The 27,255-nt window shown below is 40.1% G+C and overlaps 3 protein-coding genes and 1 long non-coding RNA gene across 11 annotated transcripts in view; 2 read left to right on the top strand and 2 right to left on the bottom strand.

Annotated features, from left to right (window-relative positions):
• The first annotated feature begins 1,385 nt into the window (after positions 1 to 1,385).
• Positions 1,386 to 12,270, top strand: LOC143134057 (ceramide synthase 2-like). 3 transcript variants are annotated; one of them, XM_076294126.1, is made up of 11 exons: positions 1,386 to 1,719; positions 2,190 to 2,360; positions 5,786 to 5,906; positions 6,602 to 6,710; positions 6,867 to 6,924; positions 7,121 to 7,235; positions 9,251 to 9,343; positions 9,552 to 9,680; positions 10,862 to 10,968; positions 11,397 to 11,553; positions 11,791 to 12,270. In XM_076294126.1, exons 1-11 carry the CDS (start codon positions 1,709 to 1,711, stop codon positions 11,980 to 11,982), a joined length of 1,263 nt encoding a protein of 420 aa, XP_076150241.1. In that variant the 5' UTR covers positions 1,386 to 1,708; the 3' UTR covers positions 11,983 to 12,270. The 3 variants fall into 3 exon arrangements, with proteins under 3 accessions (XP_076150241.1, XP_076150242.1, XP_076150243.1); XM_076294127.1 differs by having other exon boundaries at positions 6,602 to 6,720; positions 7,121 to 7,171; XM_076294128.1 differs by lacking the exons at positions 9,251 to 9,343; positions 9,552 to 9,680 and having other exon boundaries at positions 6,602 to 6,720; positions 7,121 to 7,171.
• On the bottom strand, positions 3,783 to 5,931 carry LOC143134058 (uncharacterized). Of its 2 annotated transcripts, none has more exons than XR_012988592.1 (2): positions 5,851 to 5,931; positions 3,783 to 4,737 (listed from the first exon to the last, which is right to left on the bottom strand). It is a non-coding gene; the product is annotated as an uncharacterized LOC143134058 (long non-coding RNA). The 2 variants fall into 2 exon arrangements; XR_012988593.1 differs by lacking the exon at positions 5,851 to 5,931 and adding an exon at positions 4,839 to 5,667.
• A 4,682-nt stretch (positions 12,271 to 16,952) lies between the features above and the next one.
• prkab2 (protein kinase, AMP-activated, beta 2 non-catalytic subunit) lies at positions 16,953 to 23,370 on the top strand. Of its 3 annotated transcripts, XM_076294124.1 has the most exons (9): positions 16,953 to 16,985; positions 17,360 to 17,461; positions 18,220 to 18,397; positions 18,810 to 18,967; positions 19,096 to 19,189; positions 20,659 to 20,773; positions 20,866 to 20,999; positions 21,093 to 21,161; positions 21,426 to 23,370. In XM_076294124.1, exons 3-9 carry the CDS (start codon positions 18,254 to 18,256, stop codon positions 21,501 to 21,503), a joined length of 792 nt encoding a protein of 263 aa, XP_076150239.1. In that variant the 5' UTR covers positions 16,953 to 16,985; positions 17,360 to 17,461; positions 18,220 to 18,253; the 3' UTR covers positions 21,504 to 23,370. The 3 variants fall into 3 exon arrangements, with proteins under 3 accessions (XP_076150239.1, XP_076150240.1, XP_076150238.1); XM_076294125.1 differs by lacking the exon at positions 16,953 to 16,985 and having other exon boundaries at positions 17,270 to 17,461; positions 18,240 to 18,397; XM_076294123.1 differs by lacking the exon at positions 16,953 to 16,985 and having other exon boundaries at positions 17,270 to 17,461.
• A 152-nt stretch (positions 23,371 to 23,522) lies between these two features.
• Positions 23,523 to 27,255, bottom strand: part of LOC143134055 (myomegalin) — a 47,976-nt gene continuing 44,243 nt past the window's right edge. For all 3 annotated transcript variants that reach the window (XM_076294122.1, XM_076294121.1, XM_076294119.1), the window contains 3 exons: positions 27,117 to 27,163; positions 26,716 to 26,770; positions 23,523 to 25,938 (listed from right to left, as the gene is read on the bottom strand). In XM_076294122.1, coding sequence (XP_076150237.1) covers positions 25,802 to 25,938; positions 26,716 to 26,770; positions 27,117 to 27,163 — 239 coding nt within the window. In that variant the 3' untranslated portion in view covers positions 23,523 to 25,801. The remainder of the gene's footprint in view (positions 25,939 to 26,715; positions 26,771 to 27,116; positions 27,164 to 27,255) is intronic.

The raw sequence follows: 27,255 nt of genomic DNA, 5'->3' as shown, positions 1-27,255 counted from the left end.
TCTCCTCCCCTCTCTCTCTCTCTCCCTTACCCCCTCTCCCTCTCTCTCTGTGTTCAGTCTGTGTCTGTAAACATGCCTGCTCAGAGGCAACACACACACATTCAGAAGGTTTTATAATGTCAACAAATGTGTCATGCATCCAATTAGAACGGCTCCCCATGTTTAGGCCTCTTCATTAAGCCCAAATGGACTGGCTGATGTGCCAACCACTCCCTCATTAGCGAGACTCAGGCAGGAGCCGTTTTCTGCCTGAGTGAAGGAGTATAATATAATGCAGCGAAGCCACGGCAGGATCACAGGCGACGTGGTTTACCAGGACACAGTTCAGTAGGCCTGGGGAGGAAGGAGGAAGCGCTATACTTAAAAGAGGAGCTATGTCGTCTCTGTCACACCTGAATACGCCTTGGTTCCTGGAGTGGTGATGGGTGGCATGAGAAATATATTATTAGTTCATTGACTGGTGAAAGGGAGGAGGAAGCGTTTTTCCTGGGCCACCCCGTGTTTATGGGGCTGGCTCTGCTCCATCTTCCTGTGCCAAGCCTGGTGAGGGGTGGCTGAGCCGACCCTCAACATGATTGGCCATGAACAGTTGACAAGGCAGAAATAACTTGAAAAATGGAACCATGAGCGACTGTCAGACAAGGATTGAATACAGATGAAATTGTAGAAGGACAATAAAGACTAGCGCAGGCTAAGATGTCCGGGGGAAGCGAGCCAATGCATTATTTTGGTTTATATTTCTAATGCTTATGGTCAATAATGAATAATGATCCTTTCCACCATGCCACACTACGGAAACTCTCAAAGATCACTCGTCATTTGGACATATTATGTACAAGAACAAGAGGTGCTATTTGTGTCAAACGTTGGCGTGTGCGTGTGTCCCAATGACATTCATCAGCAGCACTGCGGCAACTACGCAGAGGAATCTGAGCAATGACATCTGAGATGGTATCTGGAGACAGTCTGCTCCCTTATCTCTGTGTCATTTGAACTTGCACCCCATACTGCACTTCAGTGATGATCACACATATGCGATGGCTATACGCATGTGCCCTTATCTTCCAATGTGACGCCAGCTTTTGGGGTTTGTTGAGATTTTTATCGAATTGGTTGGGTATAGGGAATTACTGAGCAGTAAAATGTGTTACTAATTCACACATAAATCAAATGGTATTTGTGTTCTTAAAATGCAAAGGCAGGTCGTGTTCATGGAATTAGTAATCGAAAAAATGTATTAATGCCATAGACAATTGTAAGAGCATGCAGCTTAAAAAACAGACGCATTAGCCTACTCTTTTTAGGAACAATTCATGCCACACCTTCACGAGTCGCCTGGCGCTGCTAGGGGGAGCTTCACGCATCAGTGCCACTAGAATCCTCCCACAGGTGCGATGAGGCCACAACTGTTCCATGAAATATATCCGACGCTTATTTACTGGGTTACCACTTCGTATTCATACCTTGAAAGTTAACTTAACTTCACTTAGACTCGTTTTTGTAACACTTGGATTTTTTTTATTGCGCGTTAAACACCGCGCTTCTGTTTCTAACCGCTTTAAGGTGCGCATTGTAGGCTATTGGTCTCTGAACTGACGCTATCATATCTACAGGATTTTGAACTGTCAGCAATTCATTAAAATCCGAGTGCTCAACTACTGGTACTACTGGGACTATCAGCAGACTCACGTCGGTGAACTTGAGTAAGATGGCTATCAGGTGAGTAGACTAGGCTACACTAGACATTGAAGGATGTTACTAATGATTATAAAAAAAAGACTGAGCAATATTGTCCAGAATCTATTGCATTTGTATAAAATACGTTCTGTCTATAATGGAGCATAGTTGCACGTATTTTAGTGATAATCGTGCCTGAGGCTAAACTGAAGAAATAGGGCCTACATCGTAACAATAAAGCACATTTGGACATGTTTGATGTGCGATCAAATCTTCCACTGTCATGATAAAAAGATAACATTATAGGAATGGAATCACGTGTTACGGGTAAGCTGACAGGTTGTTGTTGTTGGCAATTATTCCATAAGCTATTCAGAAACCAGATTGTTATTCAATATTTTAACTGATCTCTCTTGTCCATTTTTTGTGTATTCAATAACTGGGTCATCATGTGTGTAGTGCTGTATCCAGTGGACATCAAACAACTTACAAATATATGTAATGTCTTCCAGAATGGACATACTAGACCAGTGGCTATGGAAGCAAGAATACTGGCTGCCACCAGGCATCAGCTGGGAGGACATGAGGAAGATGGAGAGGACTCACCACCCTCTTCCCAGAGACCTGCTCCTCTCTCTACCCATTGCCTTTGCATTTATCGGCCTTCGGTACATTTTTGAGAGGTAACTCAATTAAATCCACTAGATTAAACGGTTTGTATCCTTTTTATGCTGTTGGAATAGAAGACTATAACATCCACTGTGCTTGTGTACAGAATGTCATGTTACACAAAAATACTTTTTAAGATAAAGGAAAAACAAAGCCATTTGTGGAATAAAAGCTTTGACACCCGATATCTTGACTGGCCCGTGGCGTATAGGCTAGTGTAAACCAGAGGGTATTTGAATGTGTGATGTCACTGGAGGGCCAAGACCACAACAGGTGTGTGTGTGGAGAGGGGCTGCCCAGGGAGGGGTGGTGGTGTTGAACAGAGTGGCCCAGAAATGGCCATTGTTATGTGTTTGTGGGGTAGTTTTAATGAATGACTGAAGACCATGGGAACAGGCTGTGAGGACATGCATCATTATGAGTGCTTACCTTTACATGCAGGTGTTTTTGTCGCTATTTTAGTGTTCGTGTTGCCGAGGAAAGGGGGGGGGGGTGTTAGGGGGCTGAAAGATGATACTGTTGCCTCAGCAGCTGTTCCCCATGGTAACAAGAGACAACAGTAGTGTCGGCTGGCAGGCAGGTCACCCAAACACTGTTTTATCCCCTCTCCTCTTTCCTCAGTCTCATTAAAGCCCATAAGACTTTTTTACAGCTCACTGAATCACGACAGAATACACTTAGACACAATAGCACTCTAAACAGCAAAATCCCATTCAGAATCTTTCCACAATTACTCACCAAAAATGACAATGAAACCTTCATTAACAAGATCCTATGTCAATAGCTGAGGCAGGCTGGCAGACTAAGTTATCCTAAAATGTTAAAATGCTGGACAGAGAAAAGAACTCAACAGTGCTGTTTTCTCTACAAAGTTCATTGTTGATTTTTTTCATACCAGGAGACCTGGGCCATTATCTGGCTTGCTGCACTCATAGCAGTAGGTCATGATTTTATTTTAATCATCCTAGAATGTATGACTAAAAGTATATGTTTATTTATTTAAAAGGGACTATGTATGTACATTACAATGTACATTACTTTAATTAAGTAACTTTCTGAGAATTGAATAGGTGTACTACAACTACTATATGCTCATTTAAATCAGCCATGTAGGCTGCATGTACCAGATTTAACCGTACAAACTACGTTTTCATCTTCAGTCCCTGGCAGATCAGTTTAAAAAGAGGAAACAGAGATAACACACAACATGTGTGAGAAAGATAAAAATGTTTGTGTGACACTGGCATTTAAGCACAAACAATTTGTATATAATACTGCAAGTACATGTGTGGTACCCGTCAAGCGGTATACCTTCTTTACAGTCTGACTACGCCACCCCCTGATGATGGGCAGGAGGACCCACAGATCTTTCCCTGAATGTAGTGTGGCTAATTCTATATGTTCCCCGCAAAGGGACAGTAGACAAGAGGCAGATATGTAAATGTATTTCAATTTATTACAATTTAGTACAAAAGGAGTAGAAAAGTTCTAAATCTTAAAATACTGCTATAAACTGGTGGATTTTCCTCAGTCTAGTAAGGTCGGATCAGCCAATGCAAAACCCCTGCTCAGGAGGACCCTGGTGAGACAGAAAAAAACAGGAGACAGCAACCCAACACCAGACGAAGCATGCAACACAGCAAGCACTACACACTCAAGATCTTCAGATACCACTACAAAATGTCACACGTGTCCTGTTGCAGCAAGCACTACACACTTAAGGTCTTTCGATACCACTACAAAATATCACACCGTGTTGTAGTTATAAGTACACACCAAGACAGTGTCTCCCAATGTGGTCCCTTGGCAAGAAGGGGCAAAGCATCAGTGTGGATCCGGCCTTGTACAGCGATAGCCTAAGCAGAGGACATAGTTAGGGAGGAGAACCACCAGCATCAATAGCACCACTTGTTAATGTACAATACTATGATCGGGGCACATGGGTACTAGGCCCAGAGGCAAAGTCAGATAACCAAACAAACAAACAAACACAATAAAGAAATGCATCCTAATTACAGGAAAACAGTGGCTGGCCTGGTCCCTTTTCAGGATAGAACAAGCATGTTAGTTGCCAGCCTAATTAAACAACATAGCATAGTCCACTCAAACATAGCTAGAAAATATAGGCCTACTTTTCAATATGCTCAACTGTCCACAGCTCATTGACACATTAGGGCAAAAAGGTGAATGTTCCGTTGCTACTGACAGAGAAAGTAGTTTAAGACATGTTCCAATGCAGGTATAAAACATTCAATGGAAAATGTGCATATTAAGACATTTACCAATGCAACCCAGCAGCTCAGGTCACAATGAGGTGATCACAATTGTTAAAACTCCATGCAGAAGCCTGTGTCCTCCGTGAAGAGTAGACACAACCTTCTAGAAATTACCCTGATAAAATGAAATAAATAAGTATTAAAATTCAAATGGCAGTGATTAAACATGTTCTACCATGACCAACAGTACCTGCATGAAAAGGGAGCCCAACTCACACAATAGTGTCCAGCACCAACACAAAGAGAATCTGACTTGCAGCCAGCAAACACTTATCACTTCCTAATTAGTCATGTGACTTCAAGACATCATGTGATCCTAGGTGTTGTGTGGATGTGATGCAGCTGTGTGTGCCTGTTTGTGTAGATCCCCACACATGACAAATGGAAACATGGATAAAAATTTCCCTCACGGGATCAAAAGAGTATATATACTTATACTTATATACTGCACATAGAGGACACTAATGTACAAATTAAGACAAGTCCATAACCTTACGCCAAAATAAAAGTGTCAACCTGTCAGAAAAAGACAAATGGATGCTAGACAAAACACTCTCACATAAAAAAAATAGTAAAATTATAAATTCAAAAATAGAACGAACATAACCAGATGATAACATGTGTCCAATATTGTATTATAGAATCCTGGAAGGAGTTCATAGTTAAGTTCCTAAGTCATGTTCCTAAGTTCTATTGGTATGGTCTTCCAGGTACGTGCTGACTGTCCAAAGGTAGCTTTTCTGAGTGGTATTTTGCAGTCCCCTCTGGCAATAGTTCTTGCAGATGTGTTTTTGTTTTATTTAATTAACTCATTGAGTGGAGCAGTATAGGCTACTCCAGAAACTAGTCAAATGTTGCACTCCTGTCATGGCCCATCTTAGACCTGAGACCTTGTCACATGTCACATGTAAAGTAATGCTAATGTGCTTTGCCCATTCAAACCACAGCATTTGTTTGGTATTGCCGGTTGACAGGATTTCTATGTTCTATGAGGCGTTATCTTTTATGCATTGACCCAGACATCTGAATCTTAAATAAACTCATGTATGCAAAATTCCTACCCGCTTTGGCTGTTCTTTCCAACTTGTTACCTCTGGTTACTTAATTATGTGTGTGTAAATGTATTAATACAGGAAAACGCACTATGTTTTTGAAATTTTCAGGTGTGTAGCAGTGCCCTTTAGTAGGTACCTTGGAGTTCGGGATCGGATAAGGGTACCCGTCTTACCTTCTCCAAAACTGGAGGCTTTCTACATACAGCACCGACCTCAGGAACCATCCCAGGTTTGTTTCACACAGAGCCTTCGCCTCAGACCAGAGAGGATATAGACCACTCTCTCTGAAATTCAGACCAATAACATAGAAAGTTGAAGTTAACAAAGCTAGCAAGAGGAAAGAGGAAGAGAAAGCTTCACACACGTCTTTGTCTCTTGTAACCCAAAGATGGTAAAGAGAATTCACACTTCCTCATATCACTTTGGATTTGTTTCTCATAGACAAAATGAGTTGCCATAAAATGACTACTATGTTTAACAAAGCAATAAATATATAGCTTTGGGTGATGAACCAAAGTTTAACATGTTTAACAAAGCAATATATACATATAGCTTTGGGTGATGATTTCTTGAATTTCCCCTGGGGATCAATAAAGTATCTATCTATCTATATCTGAACAATGTATGTGGGTGGTTACCATAACATCATAACAAATTATTGTGGCAACAGCACCATTAATCTCAGATCAGGCTTATAAAGGTTTTATTGCCCCCATAGTGAATTTGAATGTGAATGACATTTCCCTTTCAGTGATGGAAAATGGAAACTTGCATGTCATTTGTGAAAACAATTTCCATAGAATATATAAAGACTGTGAAAATTAAGTGATTTTTAAACTTCTCCAGAGTTACATAAGGCATTCAAATGATAATTGGCTTGTGGGTCCCAGTACCTTGCAGTGACTGACTGTGGGTTTTGTTTAGAGTGAGATGATTACACTGGCGAAGCAGAGTGGTTTTACGAAGAGACAAGTTGAAGTCTGGTTCCGTCACCGCCGACATTTGGACCGTCCAAGCAGTACCACAAAATTCTGTGAGGCTTGGTATGTTCTTCTACTTACTGTCTTTTCCAAATGGTATGGCCTCCAAATGGTATGGCCTCCAGATGGTATGGCCTGCAAATGGTATGGTCTCCAGATGGTATGTTCTCCAAATGAAATTTCAGCTCTATATTCCTCTACATTTCTAGCTGGAGGTTTGTCTTCTACATGGTGTTGTTCTCTTTTGGACTTCTGTCTTTGGTTAATGTAAGTATTTCATACTGCTTCACCCAGTTTTTCCAAAGTTGTTTGTACATTTTTAAAAGATTAGTAATATAGACATTAATAAAACTAGTGAGAAACACTCACATTTAAAGAATAAAGAATTAAAGAAGTAAAGAATTTCTCTAATTTCTGTCAAAAAGAAAGTCAGTTCTCCTGAATGTCTTTTCCTGCTTAACAGGCGCCCTGGTTCTGGGACCAGAGGGAGTGCTGGAAGGGTTACCCACTACAGGTACCTGACCCCGCCCCTCTCCAAATCACACACCTGTAGCTTGTGTCCTTTTCACATGGCCAAGGTTTGAGAGTGTTTATATATTTTGCACCAAGTGTGTTTTCACCAAAGGGAGTGTGGAGTTTTGCCCTTTAATGAAGCACTGAGATTTCTGGAGTCAGTGTTCCCACGGGTCCTTGAAATCCTTGAAAGTTTGTGAATTTGAAAAAAATATTTCAAGGCCCTTGAACATTTTTGAAAATAGACATGGGTCATTGAATGTGCTTGAATTTATGTATTTTATTCAAGAAAGACTGTTACATGCATACATAATTTAGGCAGACTTTATACCATAACCTATGCAATATTGAAAACAAAATTGCCGACAAAACGTTGGGGATAGCTATGTTTGGAAAAAAAAGATGTAATTGAATTATTCAATTCAAAATTATTATTTTTAAAGATGCAGAGATAGACACTGTTCAATCGGATGGCCCCACTGATGCAAGAACAACAAAAAAGTTATAATGTGGTTTACTTCCGGTCTGTGTCTTGGCTCATTTTCCTTCACTGAGATACTGGTCTGGTTACTTTCAATGCACTTGTGTTTCCCTCAGCCACCAGGATGGTGGGCCAATCAGTGACCAGAGGGGATGACTTTACAGTTTTGATCAAAAGTGGCAGAGGTAAAACTAGAAGAGGCAATAAAACAGTAGCAACTCCAGTAAACATCAAACAATTGATGCCGGTAAAATCTGAATTTATACAGCAAGGTTAAATACATTGTTTCCTGACTGCTAATATAATTTATTATCAGTCGGAAATAACCTGAGGAATGCGATTGGATAGGCTAGACCAATGATTTAAAAGTTACCGTTTAAGTTAAGAGAAAAAGCCTGACTTGAACTAGTGTTGTCTGGCCACAAAGCTTTACAAATTTCATGAAGGCTAAGCCAGTATACCTAGGCACAACTAGGTCCAGCCAGATAATAATAATAATTTGGGATACATGCACTGGGATAGCTTCCCTCAAAAGTATTCATGGCTGGAACAAATAAGATGTAGATAATAGTGTAATAGCAGGCTGAACCAATAAGACACCAGAATTAACAGTAGAATGAACATAAATAATAAATAATACATTTATAATAATAAATCCCCAAGATAACTTGCCATGCCTTTTGTGAAATCAAGTCAAGGCTAAATGCAGACAGGATACCCCAAAAAAAAACATTTTAATCTGCTATTTGTTTTGTGTTTGTGCATCATAAATGACTATGATAATCTAACCAGGTTAAGAATGAGCCACCTTTGTGCCATTGAAAACCCTGGATTTCTGTGTAACATACTGTGCAAACCTGATAATCTCATTTTGTTGCACAGCCCTACGTTCTCAATATAAGTATTCTCTGCGTTGTGACCAAGAATAACCTTGAACTCCCATCTCAAACTGTGCTGCATTCGGATCCTTGAATTTGACCTGGGAAGTCCTTGAAAAGTCCTTGAATTTAATGTTAAATAAGGTGTGGGAACCCAGTGGAGTGCAGCTAAAGTCAACTTACATAGTTACAATTTTAATGAGGAAGTGTGACTTGATTGATACTGGTCAGCACATGGTTATTAGGAAGTGTGGTTTATATGGTGTCGAGGACTTCTTCCACTGGAGGATTCTTAAAAACATTCACATTTTACACAATACACACATAACTCACAAAAACGTCCTTATATATTCAAGTTTTATTTCTCAACTTTTCTTTTCACTTATTTGTACTGAAGATTTAAGAACAATCTTGATTACCTTGTTGGAGTTTGAAGGGACAATAGCAGGGGTTAAGTTTCTGTTTCTGATCTTACATTGGCCCACTATATACACTCTACTGAATGCTCAAAGACCCCTTCAGCAGCTGGTCAAATGACAACTGCTACAAAATAATGTTAACTCCTAAAAACCATGAAATTGACTCTTGCAAATGCAAATGGTTTGAGTTTTGTGTGTATTTCCATTCATCTGTACTTATTTGTTTAATTCTGCATCAATCAGATCTTTATATGAACTCATCCCTGCAGTCAGAGTCCTGTTTTGTCTTACCCTTTTCACAGCCTGTGGAGCAAGCTCACTTCTGGTACTACCTCATTGAGCTGGGCTTTTACTGGTCTCTTCTGCTCTGTGTGTCTGTGGATGTCAAACGCAAAGTAAGTTGTCCTCTGAAGACTGTTGGATTGGCATAAGTTTTAAGCATGCACAGATCGTATATGTGCTAATGATATAGTTCAAGCCAGGGCATCACTGTGAAGGAAAAGGGTGATGCAAAGAACAAAGAAACCTATGGAGGAACGAAGTGTTCTCTCAGGTTGTAAAACAAAACCATTCTCATGCAATAACACGGCCTTATTTCCTCAGGACTTTAAAGAGCAGATTGTTCATCACATTGCCACCATTTTCCTGCTTGGCTTTTCCTACTGCTCCAACTACATCCGTGTCGGTACACTGGTCATGCTTGTCCATGACTCATCTGATTTCCTGCTGGAGGTAAACTCACCACTGTTGTGAACAGGGCCGGAGTGGGGCCACTTTTCAGCCCGGGAGTTTCAGGCCCAAGACCGGCCCACTTTTTTAGTGGTGGTGGAAATTGGATGAATAAGGCAACATTTCAGCTCTTACTATCCTGTAGTTTTTATTATAGGCTACCAATATTCCACTATTCCACAAGAATAAGTTGATAAGTTAACAAAAACAGGAAGGAAAAAATAAAGCATTTGAAATGTATCCCACAATTCCACTAAGAGGCATATTGAACTATTGTTTACATGTTTTTTCTGCATGGGTCAGCTATCATGTTGTTGTTTGGTGATTTGCTCCTTTACTACACCCACTTCTGAGCAACAAGGCATATAGGTTGATCATGTAGCCTACTGCTGTCATATAGCCTACTGTTCTTTCTTACATAAAATAATTTTAATTAATATGGTTAACTTTATTATTATCCTTTCTACTTGTCCCTGTAGTCATAGCTAATTTCAGGCTCATCATTTTCAGCGGGGGACTGTCTGATCTGCTGCTCAGGCGCTATAATCATGGCTAATTTACCAGTTGCCACTTATTCTGTCCTCTTCAAAAAAAAATCTGGAAGCTTGGCACATTTGGCAGCATTTTCCTCCAATACTTTTCGTCTTTTTTACCTGGCCTTTCCAGTCCCTCATGGCCTCTTTCTACCATCCATCCTCCCTGACGCTTATCACTACGGTAGGGCCGGCCCAGCTGGTATCTGAGAAAACTTTTTAGAAAAGACGGGCTATATGGACCCAACCAATTAACTCTTCTTGGGAGGGGAAAACAACACATGCAGAGGCTGCGGTGTTAGGCATAGGATGCGAACGTGTGTAGCCAACTTTAAGAGAAGATAGATTAACGTGGCAAATGTTAATATTTTTTCCTCGACCGGCCCAAAAGTGAGGCGGCCCACCGGGAATTCTCCCGATTCTCCCGATTACCCACTCCGGGCCTGGTTGTGAAGCTCTCGACTGTGAGGTGTGAGGTGTGGGGTTTCATGTTCAGTCAAGAGTTATCTATAAGCAAAGGTCTTAACTGACAGCAGTGTCCATTTCCATGTGATTTGAATGACAGGAAATGTGCTTTTGTGAGATACTTATCTGTCTTTGTGTTGCAGATATGTGCAATCGGCTTTAACAGCATCTCATATATCTGTTTAGTCTGCCAAGATGTTCAACTATGCAGGATGGAAGAAGACGTGCGATTCCCTGTTTGTCATTTTCGCAGTTGTGTTCCTTGTCACACGGCTTGTGGTATTTCCCAGCAAGTGAGGCCTCTTTTGATTTTTAAAGGGGTGGTTCAGGATTTTAGACATAAGACCTCATTTCCAAGTAAGCAAGTGTGATATTTATCAGTGGAGACCGTTTTCAACACGTTTCTTTGGAGTGGGTAAGACTGTTTTTAGTGGCAGGCTAGCACATACCGTTGACTTGCGCTAGCCTAGCACCTGCGAACTCTGCAATTAGAAGGACTGGATGAAACGTGTTGAAAACGGTCTCCACTGATAAATATCACACTTGCTTACTTGGAAATGAGGTCCTATGTCCAAAATCCTGAACCACCCCTTTAAGATATATAGTGATCATTGTTAAATGTTTTATAAGAAATATAATGATACTGTTAATAATAATGGTAATCTTTCAGGAAATACTGTGATTTCCATCATCAACTCTTTTTTTTCTTAATCTTTTCCAGAATAATTCATACAACCCTAATATTGTCCATGGAAGTCTTTCAGCCTTTTATGGGTTATTACTTTTTTAATGTCCTGCTGTTAGTTCTCCAAGCACTACACATCTTCTGGGCTTGGCTGATTTTACGGATGGTCTATAAATTTCTCTTTTTGGGGAAGGTGAGTGCAGAGAAATATTTGCCCAAGTAAAAAAAAACATGTACGTTTTCTACCATGTACATTTTTTTTGTGTGGATGATGAGAGATGATATTCTTATCTCACTGTATTACTGTATGTGTTCACATACTGTGGCTCACATGTGAGGGCGTAATGTGCTCCATCCTCCGGCTCTAGTAATGATTTTTAGCTTGCTTTAAAAAGGCCCACGGGTAATTAAGTTCTTATTCAATCATTAGCTGGACAAAGATGAACGCAGCGATGATGACAGTCTAGAAGATGAAGAGGACGGTGAGGAAGATCGGTCCTCGTGGAAAAAAAGAGAAGAGGTCCTGAACTCCAAACTGGCAAGTTTAACCAGCAGCTGTGTGCTGAACAACCTCAAACATCAGAGAGCCAACTCATCTTCCAGACTGCCCAAGTCCAGATGAACCTCTCCAGGCTCTAACTGACATAATGGAGAGCGTCTCTGGAAGTGAATCTGAACAGTGCAGACTGAGGATTTTACACTAATTCCCTGACTAATGACACTAAATAAATGAAGTGTATAACATGTCTTTCACCCCTCCATGAAGGCATTGCAGTAATGGTAAGGATAGACCATGTGTGCCAAACACTTGATTTTTAAAGAACACATTAATGTTAAAACATAGAGTGAACCACAGGATATTATGTTTTTGTGATGTAGATTTTTTTGCACATTAAATGATATACCTAAGGCAGAGTTTCATGTAGTTACATGGTGAACTGTCATTCCATAAACTAACTTGCCTGGCTGGATTTATGACTTTTTGGTTAAAAACGTAGTTGGTTGATCATTGTAAATATAAGCCTAGAGTTTTGTGTAAATTAGCTATATGTACACTATATTTTTTAATGTTTTCTCAAGTGTATCAAAATTCATTTATTTCTTACATGTCTGTATTTCCAACTTTGTGGTGGTTATACAAGTTGACATTACAGTGTAGTAAGTTTGCGTGTGTGTTAAGTTAGTTATCAAATACCACGTAAACTTACTACACTGTAATGTCAACTTGTATAACCACCACTAATTACTGGTAATCATAGTCTTGAAATTGGTGTTTGGACCAGTCTAGTTGCATTTGGACATGGTCAGCAACATGGTCAGTCTGTCTGCATCTTCTGCCCTATGGGACTGCTGACAGAGCGTGCATATTATGGGCGTTCTGTACAAGTGGAGTTCATGTTTAAATTTTATTTGCCACATGGGAACTGAAACTTGGAAGCCTGAAGTGTTAGTGTCTCCTGATATAAAACACTTCATCTTAATTTCTCCACGTTTTGGTTGTTCATGTTAAGGATATTACAAAGCATCACTGCTAAGCATGTCATGTCATATCAGCCCATATTTCCACCAGTTTTGAATGGAACCAAATATGCATCATCAAGGGTTGCATGCATAACTGAACTGTAGAATGACACGCTGACTGACTCACAAAAATTTCAGCTATTTTTGGTGGAGCGTGAAGCAGAACGGAGACAGTTGGTGGAACCTACCAGTGTGTGACGTTAAATCTATCTGATACGAATAATGATTTATAGATTGTATAATGCACTCCTAGATTTTAAGAAAAGCACAAGATCAAAATATGTGACCAAAAATTATGTTGATATCTCTGCTATCTAACAATGGTGCATCTTGAGGAAATTGTCTTACCATGGAAATTGCCTTTCTTGCACATCATCTTCACCTGTTTGTCATTACCTGATGAGAGATACTCTTTTAGACAATGATAACTATATTTTTGACCTAACACTTTGAGATTTTAAGGTATTTCTCTTAAATAAACTATTGAAATCACATAATCTCTAACATTCTCTTTGAATGACAATGACATGCACAAGTAAAAATGCTGTGGTGACATTGTGAATAGTCTCTCCCCCACCACCAACCATCTAAACAAATGAGATGATCTCCTGTCTGTTGGTTCCTCTTTCGAGAGATATATGTGATGTCCAGTTCCACGATCTTCCCAGACCCACAGTGTTGTGTGTTTGATGACTGCGCCTACAAAAACTAAATCTGACACGGTAAGAATTCATTTCATGAGAATAAAATCCTAATCAGTAATAATCTTTATGATAATGTGAAAAACTTTAATGATATTAATAACACTAAGCGTCATGATAAGGTAGAATCTGTGATTCCAACTCAATACTCAAATGCAGGTAGTTGCTCCTTACAGTCAGTATTTCTCAAAGTGTGGTCCAGGGACCACTGGTGGTCTGCAAGCTATCCCAAGTGGTCCGCAAGCAGAAGTGGTAAAAAAAAAAGAGTTGCTTGTAATATTGAACAGTTCTGCAACACTGCCTATGTAAGCAATTTAAATCATATGAATCCTCTGACACAATAAGCAAGGTGCAAAGACAATAAGCAAGGTGGTTCAGTGAGTAGGCTTATTGTGTAATATACTGTTGAAGTAGATCAACTTTTTTTTTTTTCTTAGCTAGGTGAGCTTTTTTTATTGGTTAAGTGGTCCTTGGTCTGAAAAAGTTTGACAAACACTGCTCTAGCTGACCATTTGTATGCGCTCTCAACAAAAATGTGGTATACCCAGTCTGACTCTGCAAATTAGGTCACAGATTAACTATTAACTTTAATCCGTTTTATCATATCAAAAAATCTGCCACTAAATATTGTCATAAATATTTGTTAAAAAATGTAATGTTTCCCATAACATGAAATGGTTTGACAAACTTGCTAAATGTATGTTGTTCTTAGAATGATGATCCCTTTAAATATTCTGTGGAACGCTCTGACCGTGGTGGCGATCATGACCATGATGATGGAAGTGAAGTGCATCACAGACATAGAACTTGTGAACTGCTCATCAACTACATACCCTGATGTAAGCTGTTACACTCCTCCTGATACTGCCACTCTGGACCTTTCCCATAACAACGTAAAGACTATATCAGAGCACATGTTCTCTACTTTACATAAATTACAGAAGCTCTTTCTTCAGTTCAATCAAATTAGTTTTGTCAACCCACTGGCATTTCAAAACAACCCAGTTTTAGAGTACCTAGACATCTCTCACAATGACCTACCACAGATCTCTGCTTTACCTTTCACCTATTTACCTGCTCTCACATACCTGGACATCTCAAACAATGCCTATGAGGTAGTACAGCTGGGTCCCTCTTTTGGCTCTCTGAAACATTTGCAGAGGCTGAAGCTGGGTCATTCACATGCTGTGTCTATCCAGAAGAACCAGGTAAGAGAACTTGACATTAAGGAGGTCCACCTGGTTGCAGGGAAAATAAAAGAGTATGAGCAAGGATCTCTGGGAGCCTTCAAAAACATGGACTTGGTGACCCTGGAGGCAGAAAACTGTCAGGATTTTGACAAAATGTCTTTGATGCTCAGGGATATTTACAATTCAACAAAGGCTTTGAAACTAATGAAATTGGATTTGCGGCAAACTGGCATGGTGCTGTCTATAAATGATACTATATTGAGGTCAAGTATTAAACGACTAATATTGCAGGATCTGTTGGTTAATGGGGCATACTGTTCACTGATACAGTATGCCCTAAAATCAAACCTCGAGGAGGTGATAATAGAGGGACTACATGCAGAGGGAACATGTTTATTTGTTATAGGAACATTTGAACAATGTCGTCTCAAAAAATTGTCAGTTAAAGACATGACAATGACAATGAAGCATTCTTTGTCCTAGAAAAAAGGGGCAGCTCATCTTACCCCTATGCTAGGGTGTAAGATGAGCTGCCCCTTTTTTCTAGGAAACCGTAAACAAATTTTATGACAGCATTTTAAGGAAGAAGGAATCATTCTTAACAAAGGTACAGCATATGGCAAATAAGTGGTAAAAACATGTGTAAAAACATGATTTTTGCTCTCCAAGTGGATTCCATTCATGTCCAGAGTTAGGGTGATTTAGAGAAAATGTGAATAGAACAACATTCAGATAGCCTGACGAGCCACACCCACATCAAGATGTAGGGTCTGGGAACTCAATAGGATAGCGCTACAACTCATGAGTCCCACTGGTGTTTTCCCACCAGTGGAGCTAGTTGGCTAGTTGATCAAACTTTTGCCAACTTAAACAAGCTTAACTCGTGTCGCGCTGTTCGCCAGCAGCAGCATCCATTTTCCTTGTTTTCAAGTAGCAGGGAATTCACACGGAGCCGTCGCAACTCTGCCATCATTATGTTAAGCCCGCCCACTGACTCTATACACAATGTGATTGGCCTGATCGAAGTTGAATTTTTCCAGCTTGCAAGGCAACGAAGGGTTGCTAGACTACCCTGGCTGCAAATTACATTTGCTGCCGCTAGGGTGCGTCTAGATTTCTAGGCTAACATTCAGATGCATCAGACCTCAATTAAGTTCAAGTTCAAGTTCAAGTAGTTTATTGTCATGTTCTCATGAAAGGAATTATAAGTAATGAAATTGTTTTGCTCAAGAGCCAGCTCAACTTTAAAGAATAATTTAAAAGTAATTAAAAAGGTATATTGTGTGTATGGGGGGATATGGTGGGAGGTATGAGGGGAGTAATGGGAGGGGGTGATGAAATGGGGGATGATGAAATGGTGTGTGTGTGTGTGTGTGTATGTGTGTGTGTGTGTGTATGTGTGTGTGTATGTGTGTGTGTGTGTGTGTGTGGGGGGGGGGGGTGATGAAATGGAGTGTGTGGGGGGTGTTGGTGTTTGTGCATGTGTGTGTGGGGTAATGGTGTGTGAGTGTGTGTGTGCGGGGGGGGGGGGGGAGGAGTAATAGCGTGTGGGTATGGTGTGTGTGTGTTTGGATGGTACGGTGTAATGGTGCGTGAGTGTGTGTGACTGGAAAAGTGAATACTGACTAAGAACCATTATTGTCATATTTGATTGCACAGGCAACATTTTTAACTTTGGGCATATATGAATACATTACAATCCTGATATGCTACAATCTGTTAACCAACGGAAAATGAAACGTGGCGATTTTCTAGGCTGATTTGACATAGAACTATACTCTCATTCCAGCGTAATAATCAAGGAACACCTAGTCACAGCAGCATAATATCATGCAGCACCTGAAAATAGTCCCTAGGCTAACTTCCAGCAACAAGGTTGAGCTGCAGCAGAGGTTAGTGACTGGATTGTTACTGAATGAGAGTATACATTTCCATGTCAAATCAGCCCATCTGTAATAGGTATGTAGCGTGAGTGGGTCCCACCCCCTGGAAAAATGAGGAAGGAGTGAGCTTGTTTGTAGTCTCACCCCCTCGACAAAGATATGGGACTTCCTGCTTTCAATGACACAAAATGACAATTTTTTACATCATTGAAAGCAGGAGCTGCAACACTAAAATCCGTATTTCTCCCATCTCAGGGCAAAATGAGGGAATGATGCACGACCATTCAAAAACATGTCTGGGTTTCTAACGATACAGCTTAATGCAAATGGGTGAAGTGTCCCTTTAATTACTTGACTTAGGTAGTTAAAATACCATATGTGTTCCAGAGACATTTAGTTTATCAGACCAATAGGCCTACACCTTCATAAAATTAGTTAAATGAGCAGACGAGGCCTAAAGGTACACTTTGTTGTGTAGGCCTACACATTTGAACAATGTTGAACTATTTGTGGATTACAGCTAATGTAGGTTACATAATGTTTATGATTAATTCATTATTTATTTATGTATTATTATTATTATTATTATTACTATTATTATTATTATGTCTCTTTTTACGATACATGTCTTTAGAAACATTTCCATTTCAGTTGTCAGCTGGAATACACTCTTTGCGTTTTCTAATTATGTCAGGTCTTTTTAGAACTTCTGTTGTTGCCGTACAGTGTTGGCATTAGGAGAATGTTGTCAAAGTTGGAGGAAGGCCTCGGAAAGGGAATACATTGACAATTGTTTGAAGTTACAGGTAAGTTTAGCTTTGTATATTTGCAATTGTTGAAATGTATGTTAATATTGCGTTAGTTAGCAGGAACTCCAATAGTAAAGAACCATTTTTGAGTTTACTTACCACACAGCTAAAAATACTCATAGCTAGCTTTAGCTAACGCTACCTTTTCTGCTGCTGCCTCCTCACAACGACGACGAAAGTACTTACAACCTACGTTTTACCCATAGCAGCTATGCGTTTAACATATTGTATGTTTCCACTCCAGCTTGGCGTTTATCATAGAGTATATTGTTAATACTTCGGTAACTTATACCAGAGTGAAGCAACACTACTTCTGTACATTCAACGTCGTAGATAACGGAGTAGGTAGAACTAGTTCTAGGTGTTAGCTGTCAAACGGCTTAAGCTGTCAAATGTCCATATCTGGTAACGTTAACAGCTTGAGTGTCGGACTTGCCGAACACATATTTTTTTTTATTTTGCTGCTTGTTTTATAAGGAACGTTATGGTAGATTATATGTGTCATCTGTCATTTGACTTTCTCTAACGTTAGTCGTACGTATCTTGCTATTGCATGGATGCAAAGAACTGCTGGACAGTGGACATATAAGTTAAACGTGAATGACAGCTAAATGTCCCAGTTACCAAGAAGTTACTTCTACTACTATTATGTTTCTGTCTGCCCTGTTTAATTAGGCTTCTGTTACACTCAAACTTGACGTTGAGTTACCATTTAAAGCTGACCTGTTTGCTACTGTTTTCCTCGAATGCGTCAGTTTGTATAAATATTCTGAAGGTTGGTACTTCAGCATGGGGAACACCAGTGATCGCATGTCTGGTGATCGCCATGGAGCAAAAGCCCATCGCTCCGACAGTGCCGGCGACCATAAAGATCTGGAGCCCTGTAAGATGGTAGACAGCACTGATGACCCTAACATCTTCAATACGTCAAAGGTAATGCGGTGACTTGTAATGTACTTGTAATGTACTTGTATGTTCAGTTGTCAGCTGTCATGTAAGACAGTGGGGTAGTTTTCTTAATTCAAGTTTGTTAGTAAGCCTACCCCACCCAACACTTAAAGGAAACTGCAGTGGGGTTAAAAAATAATCATAAAAGAAAGAATGCATGGGAGTTCAGCACAAACCTTTCTCAAGGTTATCTTTGTGCCTCATTATTAATGAGTCACATCTTGAATACCACACTTCTCCCTTATGGAAGTCCAATGCATGATTTGAGATTTGCTTTTACTTTTGGAGCCTTCCCTTTTGAATGTGAAATGGAAAAATCTGTGTTGGAGTGATAGTTTACTGTGTCTTCTACATTGCATACTTGGGGACTACTTACATATAATTGTGGGTCTCTTAGGGGCCTGGAGATAAAGACTTCACCCCAGACTTAGAAGACATGGTTAAGCCTAGTCCTCAAGCCAGGCCTACAGTGATCCGCTGGGGAGGAGGAGGAAAGGAGGTCTACATTGCTGGCTCCTTCAATAACTGGAGCACCAAAATTCCTCTCATTAAGAGGTAGCCTATCTCAGCCTCTGTGATTTTAAATAACTTTCTGTTTGTGTTAGCCTATAGTTTGAGAGAAACTCCCTTTTTCAAGTTGTCATACACATATTATGTATGTATTTTGTGTGCTTCAATGAAAGCCACAATGACTTTGTGGCCATCCTGGATTTGCCTGAGGGGGAGCACCAGTACAAGTTCTTCGTTGATGGACAGTGGGTCCATGACCCGTCAGAGGTTAGTGTCCTTTTCTAAACCATGTTGTACATGACAAATACCGCAGTTTTATTTCTTAACACTTTGAGTGCCAAAAACGCAATATTGCATTTTTTGTTCCCATGCATGGAGTGCCAAAAACTCAATATTGCATTTTTACTTTTTTTTTTTAAAAAAATTCCGAAAATAGGCACTCTAACACACCTTATGTGCGATTTTGGGAATTCTATGATGAATAGAACTGAAATAGATGACGATCGAAAAGTCATGAAAATGCATAATCTGGACATTTTATCTTAACTCGGCTTTTGATGATTGCCGCTTTGGGTCGAATCAGTGACGCATGCATGTCAGGTCAAAACCAGACCATTTATTTTCGTGGGTTTATCACAAGATGGCAGTCTCGCCAGGTCTTGCCAGGTCACTTCCCGGAAACTTTACAGGTAACACTTCTCAGGTGCTGTAGGGGAAAATGAAAAAGTTGAATGCCACTGTATATCTCCATTTCTAGAAAAAAAACAAGGATTTTGATGAAAACTAGCCACTGTATAGCTTGGGATTCCTCAGGAACAGAGGCATGTAGAAATAAACGGTTTGTACCCACTGAGAGCTTAAAGTCTCACCTTTCAAACGAGCCATACTGTGTCCATAGCTATAACAATACGCTGTGGCTCTAACACAGCGCAGCATTCAAAATGTTAAGTGAGTGTAATAAAAGATGAGCACAATATGTGCAAGATCAATGAGTGATGATGACACTTTGATAGCACGTGATGAGGAGGCAGGAGGTGGAGGAGTCTTTTCACAAGAATGCTGGTTCTGGCCTGGTTCCTCCTGACCCTGTAGAACTGTCCTTGAGCATGGCACTGAACCTCATAGTGATATGCAGGTCGGCGCCTTGCATGGCAGACTCAGCCATCGCTCCAGGATTGTGTGTGTGTGTGTGTGGGGGGGGGGAATGTGAGGGTTGAAATGGAAAAGTGTTTTGAGTGATTTGTGGAGTAGAAGGAAGTTATACAAGTGCCGTCCCTTTACCATTTTTCACTCAATGCTGGATTTGTGTAGCCTTGGGGAACCCAGTCGAATCTGTGAGCAGATTTGAATTTGTTCAGCAGATCTGTTTAGTTCACAAGAAAAATGTGTTTGCTTTACTTCTGAAAAGATTTGGTTAGAATTTGATTCATCAATTTAGGTTTGATTTCGATGCTGGTTACGAACCAATGTATGGTTGAAAATCAGAAGAGAACGAAGCATCCCCAGACCAATTTTCAATCTCAGTTTAAGAAGTGGTCTGATCTCAATCAAGCTAATGTTGATGTACTGCAAACTAAATAATGCCACATATTGTAATTTATGTGACTTAAGTCTCAGTTAAAGCCTTGGTCTGTCAGTCTGATCACCATTCTTCATAGAAATAAACACTGTGTTTATTTCTATGACCATTCTTGTACAATCCTACATTATGACTGACCTGTGTGCCCTTTTCTCAGCCTGTGGTCACCAGCCAGCTGGGCACCATTAATAACCTGATTAAGGTGAAGAAGTCTGACTTTGAGGTGTTCGACGCTCTACAAGTGGACTCTCTGGAATGTTCAGACACGTCAGGTATGTCACATCGAACAAGTGTCAGAGATCCATGTTATCTGTCAATTTGCACTTTGAAACTTGATTATGAGGACTTTTTGTCCTGTGGTCAGATCTGTCCAGCTCGCCTCCTGGTCCTTACGGACAGGAAGTGTACATGTTCAGACCAGAGGAACGCTTCAAAGCCCCGCCCATTCTTCCTCCTCACCTCTTACAAGTCATCTTGAACAAGGACACAAACATATCCGTGAGTTTCAGTCTTATCAGTCAATAAGTCTTGTGTAAAATGTTCCTGCACTGAGATGCTGTGACAAGTGATGTTTCACATTTCCTTATGCAGTGTGATCCTGCCCTGCTGCCAGAGCCAAACCACGTCATGCTGAATCATCTTTATGCTCTTTCAATTAAGGTAAACCAACAGCTACAAACCCATTTGAACAGTTGAAAGTACATGTTTATTCTCAGTAATGTCTACTTAATTATTTTTGTGTAACAAAAACGTACACGTTTTTATTTGCAGTCAAACATTTGCATACTTCTACAAGTATGTAGGTCTAAAAGACCTATGGATTAAGCTTATGAGATGTACTCTCCTTGACAGAGGTAATACTGAAAACAGAAAGACGATCAATGTTGATTTCTTGTGAAAACCAGCCTTCCTTCTCTTCCACAGGATGGAGTTATGGTCTTAAGTGCTACACACAGATATAAGAAGAAATACGTAACTTCTTTGTTGTACAAGCCCATTTAAAGTGAGTGCATGTGTGTACCTGAAGGGGCTTCATGTGAGCACGTGTTTGCATTCTGTTGTTCTCACCGACGGCTGATTGCACCAGGACACTCCAGAATTCCAGGCTTCTGACATCTGCTCTGTTAAGGAAAACGCACAAGATGCATTCTGATGTGTTAAATGTTTTCTGGACTTAAGGGCATACTGCACCTACATGTAGTGACTGTAATGACGGGTGATTGGATTGCATGGTTTTGCAATGTGAAATAGCTTACAAGGGCTTCTGTCTGATAGCTAAGCAATATAACTCTTCGAGGAGAAGGCCATGGCCCAACTTGAGTGTTTGAACATTGTTTGGGTGTCTCGACTGTTTAACAGTGGCTTGTAGGCCAAAAAAGTGTGGGAAAGCTTTAAGATTAGTGTGTTCTAATGCATGGCGATCAGCGTTTGAAGTTATGCATTTATTTCAGCCCAAAAGGAGAAATGTTTTTTTTTTTTTTTTTTAATTGGCATACTGTACCTGGTAAAGTCCATGTAACATTGAGTGGATTCAGACAGATAAAGCTATTTATACAAAATACTGATCACTTGATCAGTCCATAATAATGAATGCACTTTAAACACACTCATTTTGGCAGTGAGAAGGGATGTTTGCGTAAGATTTGACCTATGAAGTAGACAAATTGTGTGCTGTTGTTGCAGATATCACCGTTGCAGATGGTGTTTTCTTGCTGTTTGTATTTTATATATTTATTGCATTATGTTGGCTTGATTTGCTACATAGAACTATTTATTGTGAATGCATGAATAGCATGTCTAAACTGTTTTTATTATTATTATTATTAACTGGGTCAGATATACTCTCAGCACATTTTTTGAATAACTGATTGAGATGATCTTCAATCAGTCAGCACTCCAGTGAAATTAGGTGGGTGGAGTACTTCTATAGGTCAAATACTGAAACTGCATGTTAAACCCAGGTAATGAGGCACAGGCTATGTTGTCATAAACTAGAGGGCTACTTCCTGATGAGCACACTGTGATAAATTAAGCCAAGCACCAAACCAACAATCACTTATGAATGAATTGACCGTCCCTCTGACATGGAGTTCTCTGGCAGGTTTTGCAACTCCTCTGTAAGTAGCCTTTCAAATGTAAGTCAGCGCTAGTGCTATTTGTGTGGTTTGCGTCTCAACCAAAATGTCACTGTATACATGGCAAGCCCATTGTAGTCATTTACAGTTACAACTTCAATTAGTTGTATGTTGGGTTGTTTAATTCACTAATGAAACCCAAATGGATTTCTCATTTTCAGTCTCATATTTAAACAGGTGCATCACATTCATTTGTCTGCACTTATGTACTTTATGGTGCTTTAAATGTGATGGCTGCTGACAGATTGTTATGACTAGGTGATAACTGTTGGTTTCATGACATTTCAGTAATCACTGGATGGTGTTTTACCCCTCAAATGTTACTGAACAAAAACAAATGACTGCATATGGTTACTATGAAAACTGACTATGGGGCAAAATATGGAAAAACTTGAATTTTGAAAAAAAACGTATTACTTTCAATAATGATGTAGGTCTGTGAAGTCGTCACTGCCCTTACAAAAAATGACTGCAGTTTTTCCAAGTCTCAAAACCTCAGAGGAATTTTGAGGAATTACTTGCAGTTTATGTACAGGATTTTGAACATGAAAAATGCATTACAACTACATTTTGATCGTATTGATCTTTACCACAGAAATACAGTATTATTGTCATAAAAGTGCATTGTACTTCAGAAAACTATAGTTTAACTGCAGATCTTTTGCCCCATAACTGTAGTCATTTTTTGTAAAGGTGTCTCACTTGTTTTGAAATTAAAGAAAACTGCCACCATCTTCCTCTTGTCATCTCTTTTGGTGAAAGGCATTTGGACGATGAAAGAGTTTGTACATATTCAGCAGACTGAGCCGACCATGTAGTCTGTGGTTGTCAAGCCTTGTCAAGCAATATGAACTTGTTTCTTTCAGACAGTAGACAGACATTGAGACATGTTGCATTTGTGTTTATTAATCTCCAGATCTTCATCAGTGCAGCACACACATTGTAACAGTCAGCTTCAGATACACAGCCCAACACTGGACCTGTACCGGCATTCTTTATTTATCAACACACTAGCATATCCTTTATTTATCAACACACTAGCATATCCTTAACCTTAGCAATGGAACACTCTTAAACACTATTTACACATAATACAATTGTCAGAACCACCATGTTAACACCAATGCCACAGGACTCTTAGTTCTGAGGGAGGCATTGTTTACGCTCATTTTCCACCTTTAAATATTTACACGACTTTGGTACCTTTTGTCTCCATTTCAATTCACTTTAAGGAACCACTTGTTTTAACACCAAATTGTTTGAGTAGAAGATTTGCCAATACAATAGGCCTGCACACCACGGCGCGCAAACAAGGCCTGGAAAGGTTAAGTCTACAGAGAGCAAAATTGGAGTAATACTGTCTAACCTTAGAAGGCAAACAAAGTGATTCTGCCCTAAGTTAATACTAATGCTGACACACAGATTCCTGAAACATTCAGGATAAAGGCATCTCTACATCAAAGGTTTAGTCAAAAGGAGTATGCAGCCAAATTAAAACTATTTTCAGCCAAAACACAATCAATACTCGCATAGTTGGAAACAGGGCACTCAAAGCTATTTCTCCTAATAAAATGATGCGTTGACATCAGTTATATAGGGTAAACTAAGGGCTATTGCACAGCTACCCAGATAATTGATTTTGCATGTATAGCAAATGTTGATAAGTCACACAATAGAACAAAGCAAGAACAAAAAGCTATGTACAGTACAACACAAGTAAGCAAAATTTACAGCGGGACACAGTTGTAGAAGCAGCGCAAAAGGAACACCTATCTCTGATGATGACATCAATAACGTTATGGTCCCACCAGTGGCCTGCCAAAGTTTGTAACCATGGAGAAAATATAACATCTATTGCAATGGTAGATGCAATGGGAATGTTATGGCAATCTGAACCAAATGAAACAAAGTAGCTAATTCATATTTAAATCCAGTGATTCAGATTGAAAATGCATTCCTGTTGGTTCACAGGTGCACTCAACAAGATAGTTTTTGATCTAATTTGAAATCTCATCAAATCATTATCTAACTTAATTTAGATTTGGTCCATTTATGAAGTAAAGAGCGTGGCTTGTCAAAAATGACATGCAAAAAATAATCAAAGACCTTGAACAGCTACTGCCTCTCTGGTTCAAAATGCTCTCCAAGAATAAGACAGATTCAATTCCTTATTGTCGGTCCAAGTTGGCACAGGGTCTATTGCAACCAACTTCTCTATCGGTCACAAAAATTACATTGTGAGTTACATGGATAAGGCAAAAAATAAAGGAAATTAGGAGTTCAAACTTTGGCAAAGGTTGGTGATTACCATTACACAAACATGGTGTCATTTTCCTTTTTTCCTACCTCTCCCACATGCAGAACTGCTTAAGAACTACGATTCAGCCAGTAGTACTGCGACAGTTAATAGTAAGAGTAATATTGCACTGACGGTCTCTTAATGCTTACATAAAACACAAGCCTCAGCTCCAGTGTCAAGCAAAAGGGAAAAAGCTGGTACTACTGCATTCAGTGAACATCAGTCCTTATTGCACATGTTCATCAGAGGGGTGAGGAGGGGCCTCCTGACTTGAGATGACATTGTCAGTGGTCTTCCGACCTTGAGAGGTGTGGCTTAAGTTGCGGTAAAAGGTAATGCCTTAAAACCCCTGAGGAATCTCCAGAGGGATTCGAGGGCAGTAGTGTGTAGTAGCAAAGCTGTCTTCAGAAGTTTCAAGGTACCACATTTGAATGTGTGTGTCATGGCTGCAGACTTTCATGACTTGAGGAGAACTTGTGTGTGCAAACTGTGTACCAAAATGCATATTCAGCGTTTAGTGTGTGTACACTTGTCATTTTCACAAACAGTGGAGTAACATGCATCTACATTGAACCGTCCATAAGCTGCCAGGTAAGAAAAGACATTCTATGGCTGCTAGGACGCACACTATCCCTTACAAGAACACTCAAATCCCTACATCCCTAGTTTGCAAGGCAATCATAAGAGATTTCAAGAGTCTCTGTTGCTAGGAAGGAGAAAGGATGGAGGAGACTAACAGTAACAGTAGAAGGGAGAAAACTGAAGAGAAGAAACTTAGAGGAAGAGAAGAAAAGGGGAACAGAGAGGGCAGGATAAGACAGGCTTAAGGCTGGGAGCCAAAGGTGTGGTGGTCTTGCTTGCTGGTTTTAACAGGAAACAGCTTGGAGTAGGCACTCTCTCCCACGCTTCTTGGCTGAACGCTGATTGGCTGGAACATCCGAGGCACTGGGACTCAGGACACCCCGATCAGGACGCCCATCACAGGCACCTTTGGGGACTTTAGCTGAGGAGAGGGGAAAAAATGGGGTGGGAGATATTGTATTAGAATCTCACATTTGCAGCTTTGGACTGATCTGAGCTTTGGACATCTCACCAAATGTTACAGGTTACTCAACAAAACACTGCACAACCCATTCGGTTAATAATATATTGGCTTTCCATCACTTCCAAAAATGGTTTGAGAAACTCCCAGAATACATGGACCACATGGTGTGTACGTTAGGTACTTAGTTCTTACATGTCTTTCAATACTCACTTCATTACTTTCAATACACTGAACTACAAAGCTACTCTAAACATATTCATCCTACATTAATCCTCTATATGAGAGTCAAGAAAGGGTGAGCAAGATGGAGGCAGAAATGTTGATGGATAGATCATAAGAAATTGATCTCAACTGAGTCCTTCAAAACAGCATGCTCTGTCATGTCAGCATTGTCAATGCAGAAGTAAATGTGAAAAGCCCATCACATATGTTCCAGAAATGATCTGCTGTTAAGTCTGAGCTTCCTTATATTCACACAAATGCAGGTGTCAGTATGTCGGCGAAGTCTCCTCTCAACTGAAAGCTCTCAATGGAAGAGGGAAGAAAGCCCTTATCCTCATAATTTCAATCTCCACACTTTGCACGCTGTCAATTCAACACTGCAAATGAAAACTAGTTTCTGGGCAGTTTGGGGAGTTAGAGCCAAGCAGGTGATGTCATGAAGAAGCAGTGATGTAAGAGGAAACGGGCACAAGCAGAGAGGGACAGGTGGGACACAGTGTGCTTAACCGTTACCATGGCAAAGGGAGGAAGAGGAGTAGCTTAAGGAGGAAATCCTGAGCTCGTTCTTCTGGAGTACACTCAGAGAGAAGGAGAGAGAGGGAGAGAGGGAGGGAAGGGGAGACCACAGAGGACAAATGCAAGGTCAGAGACAAGGAGGGAATTCTGAAATCAGCTCAGACAGGACACATGTGGAGAGGAGTGGAGAAACACATGTCGTGTGCAGAGACCATGGACCACATTGATGCTCCTGTTGAAAATTGTGTTAAGGACAAAATGGTTGCTATACTATGACAAGTCTTAACTCCAGGCCTGAATATGTTCCCCAAGAAAGATTTATCAGTGATATTTGAACCAGAGCTGTTGGCATGCAGAGCTCCTCAGTTGAAAAGTTGAATACATTCACAAACTCTTACCTCTAAGTTACTTCTGGCTTTTTTGAGCACATCACGTGTCCTCGACACTGTGGGAACAGAGACAGAAGAGGGCAGGCAAGGTCAGTCCCTGCTCACTCTTCCTTAAACAGTTCCTTTTCTTCTTCATAAACAATAACAA

The sequence above is a fragment of the Alosa pseudoharengus genome, unplaced genomic scaffold, assembly GCF_046254945.1.
Source record: "Alosa pseudoharengus isolate Yale_2024_CS ecotype anadromous, Long Island Sound unplaced genomic scaffold, YU_APseudo_1.1 YU_APseudo_1.1_scf_2, whole genome shotgun sequence".
Taxonomy (NCBI): Eukaryota; Metazoa; Chordata; class Actinopteri; order Clupeiformes; family Clupeidae; genus Alosa; species Alosa pseudoharengus.
The sequence above is the reverse complement of the archived record's forward strand: the minus strand, read 5'-3'. Positions and strand labels throughout refer to the sequence as shown.

What these genes read in the sequence shown, in the direction of transcription:
- LOC143134057 (XM_076294126.1), top strand. An exon ending in GACTTCTGTCTTTGGTTAAT is followed by an intron (nt 6,925 to 7,120) that starts GTAAGTATTTCA and finishes CCTGCTTAACAG; the next exon opens with GCGCCCTGGTTCTGGGACCA. An exon ending in AATTTCTCTTTTTGGGGAAG is followed by an intron (nt 11,554 to 11,790) that starts GTGAGTGCAGAG and finishes TTCAATCATTAG; the next exon opens with CTGGACAAAGATGAACGCAG.
- prkab2 (XM_076294124.1), top strand. Translation starts at nt 18,254, where the DNA reads ATGGGGAACACCAGTGATCGCATGTCTGGTGATCGCCATGGAGCAAAA. An exon ending in GGAATGTTCAGACACGTCAG is followed by an intron (nt 20,774 to 20,865) that starts GTATGTCACATC and finishes TCCTGTGGTCAG; the next exon opens with ATCTGTCCAGCTCGCCTCCT. An exon ending in ACAAGGACACAAACATATCC is followed by an intron (nt 21,000 to 21,092) that starts GTGAGTTTCAGT and finishes TTCCTTATGCAG; the next exon opens with TGTGATCCTGCCCTGCTGCC.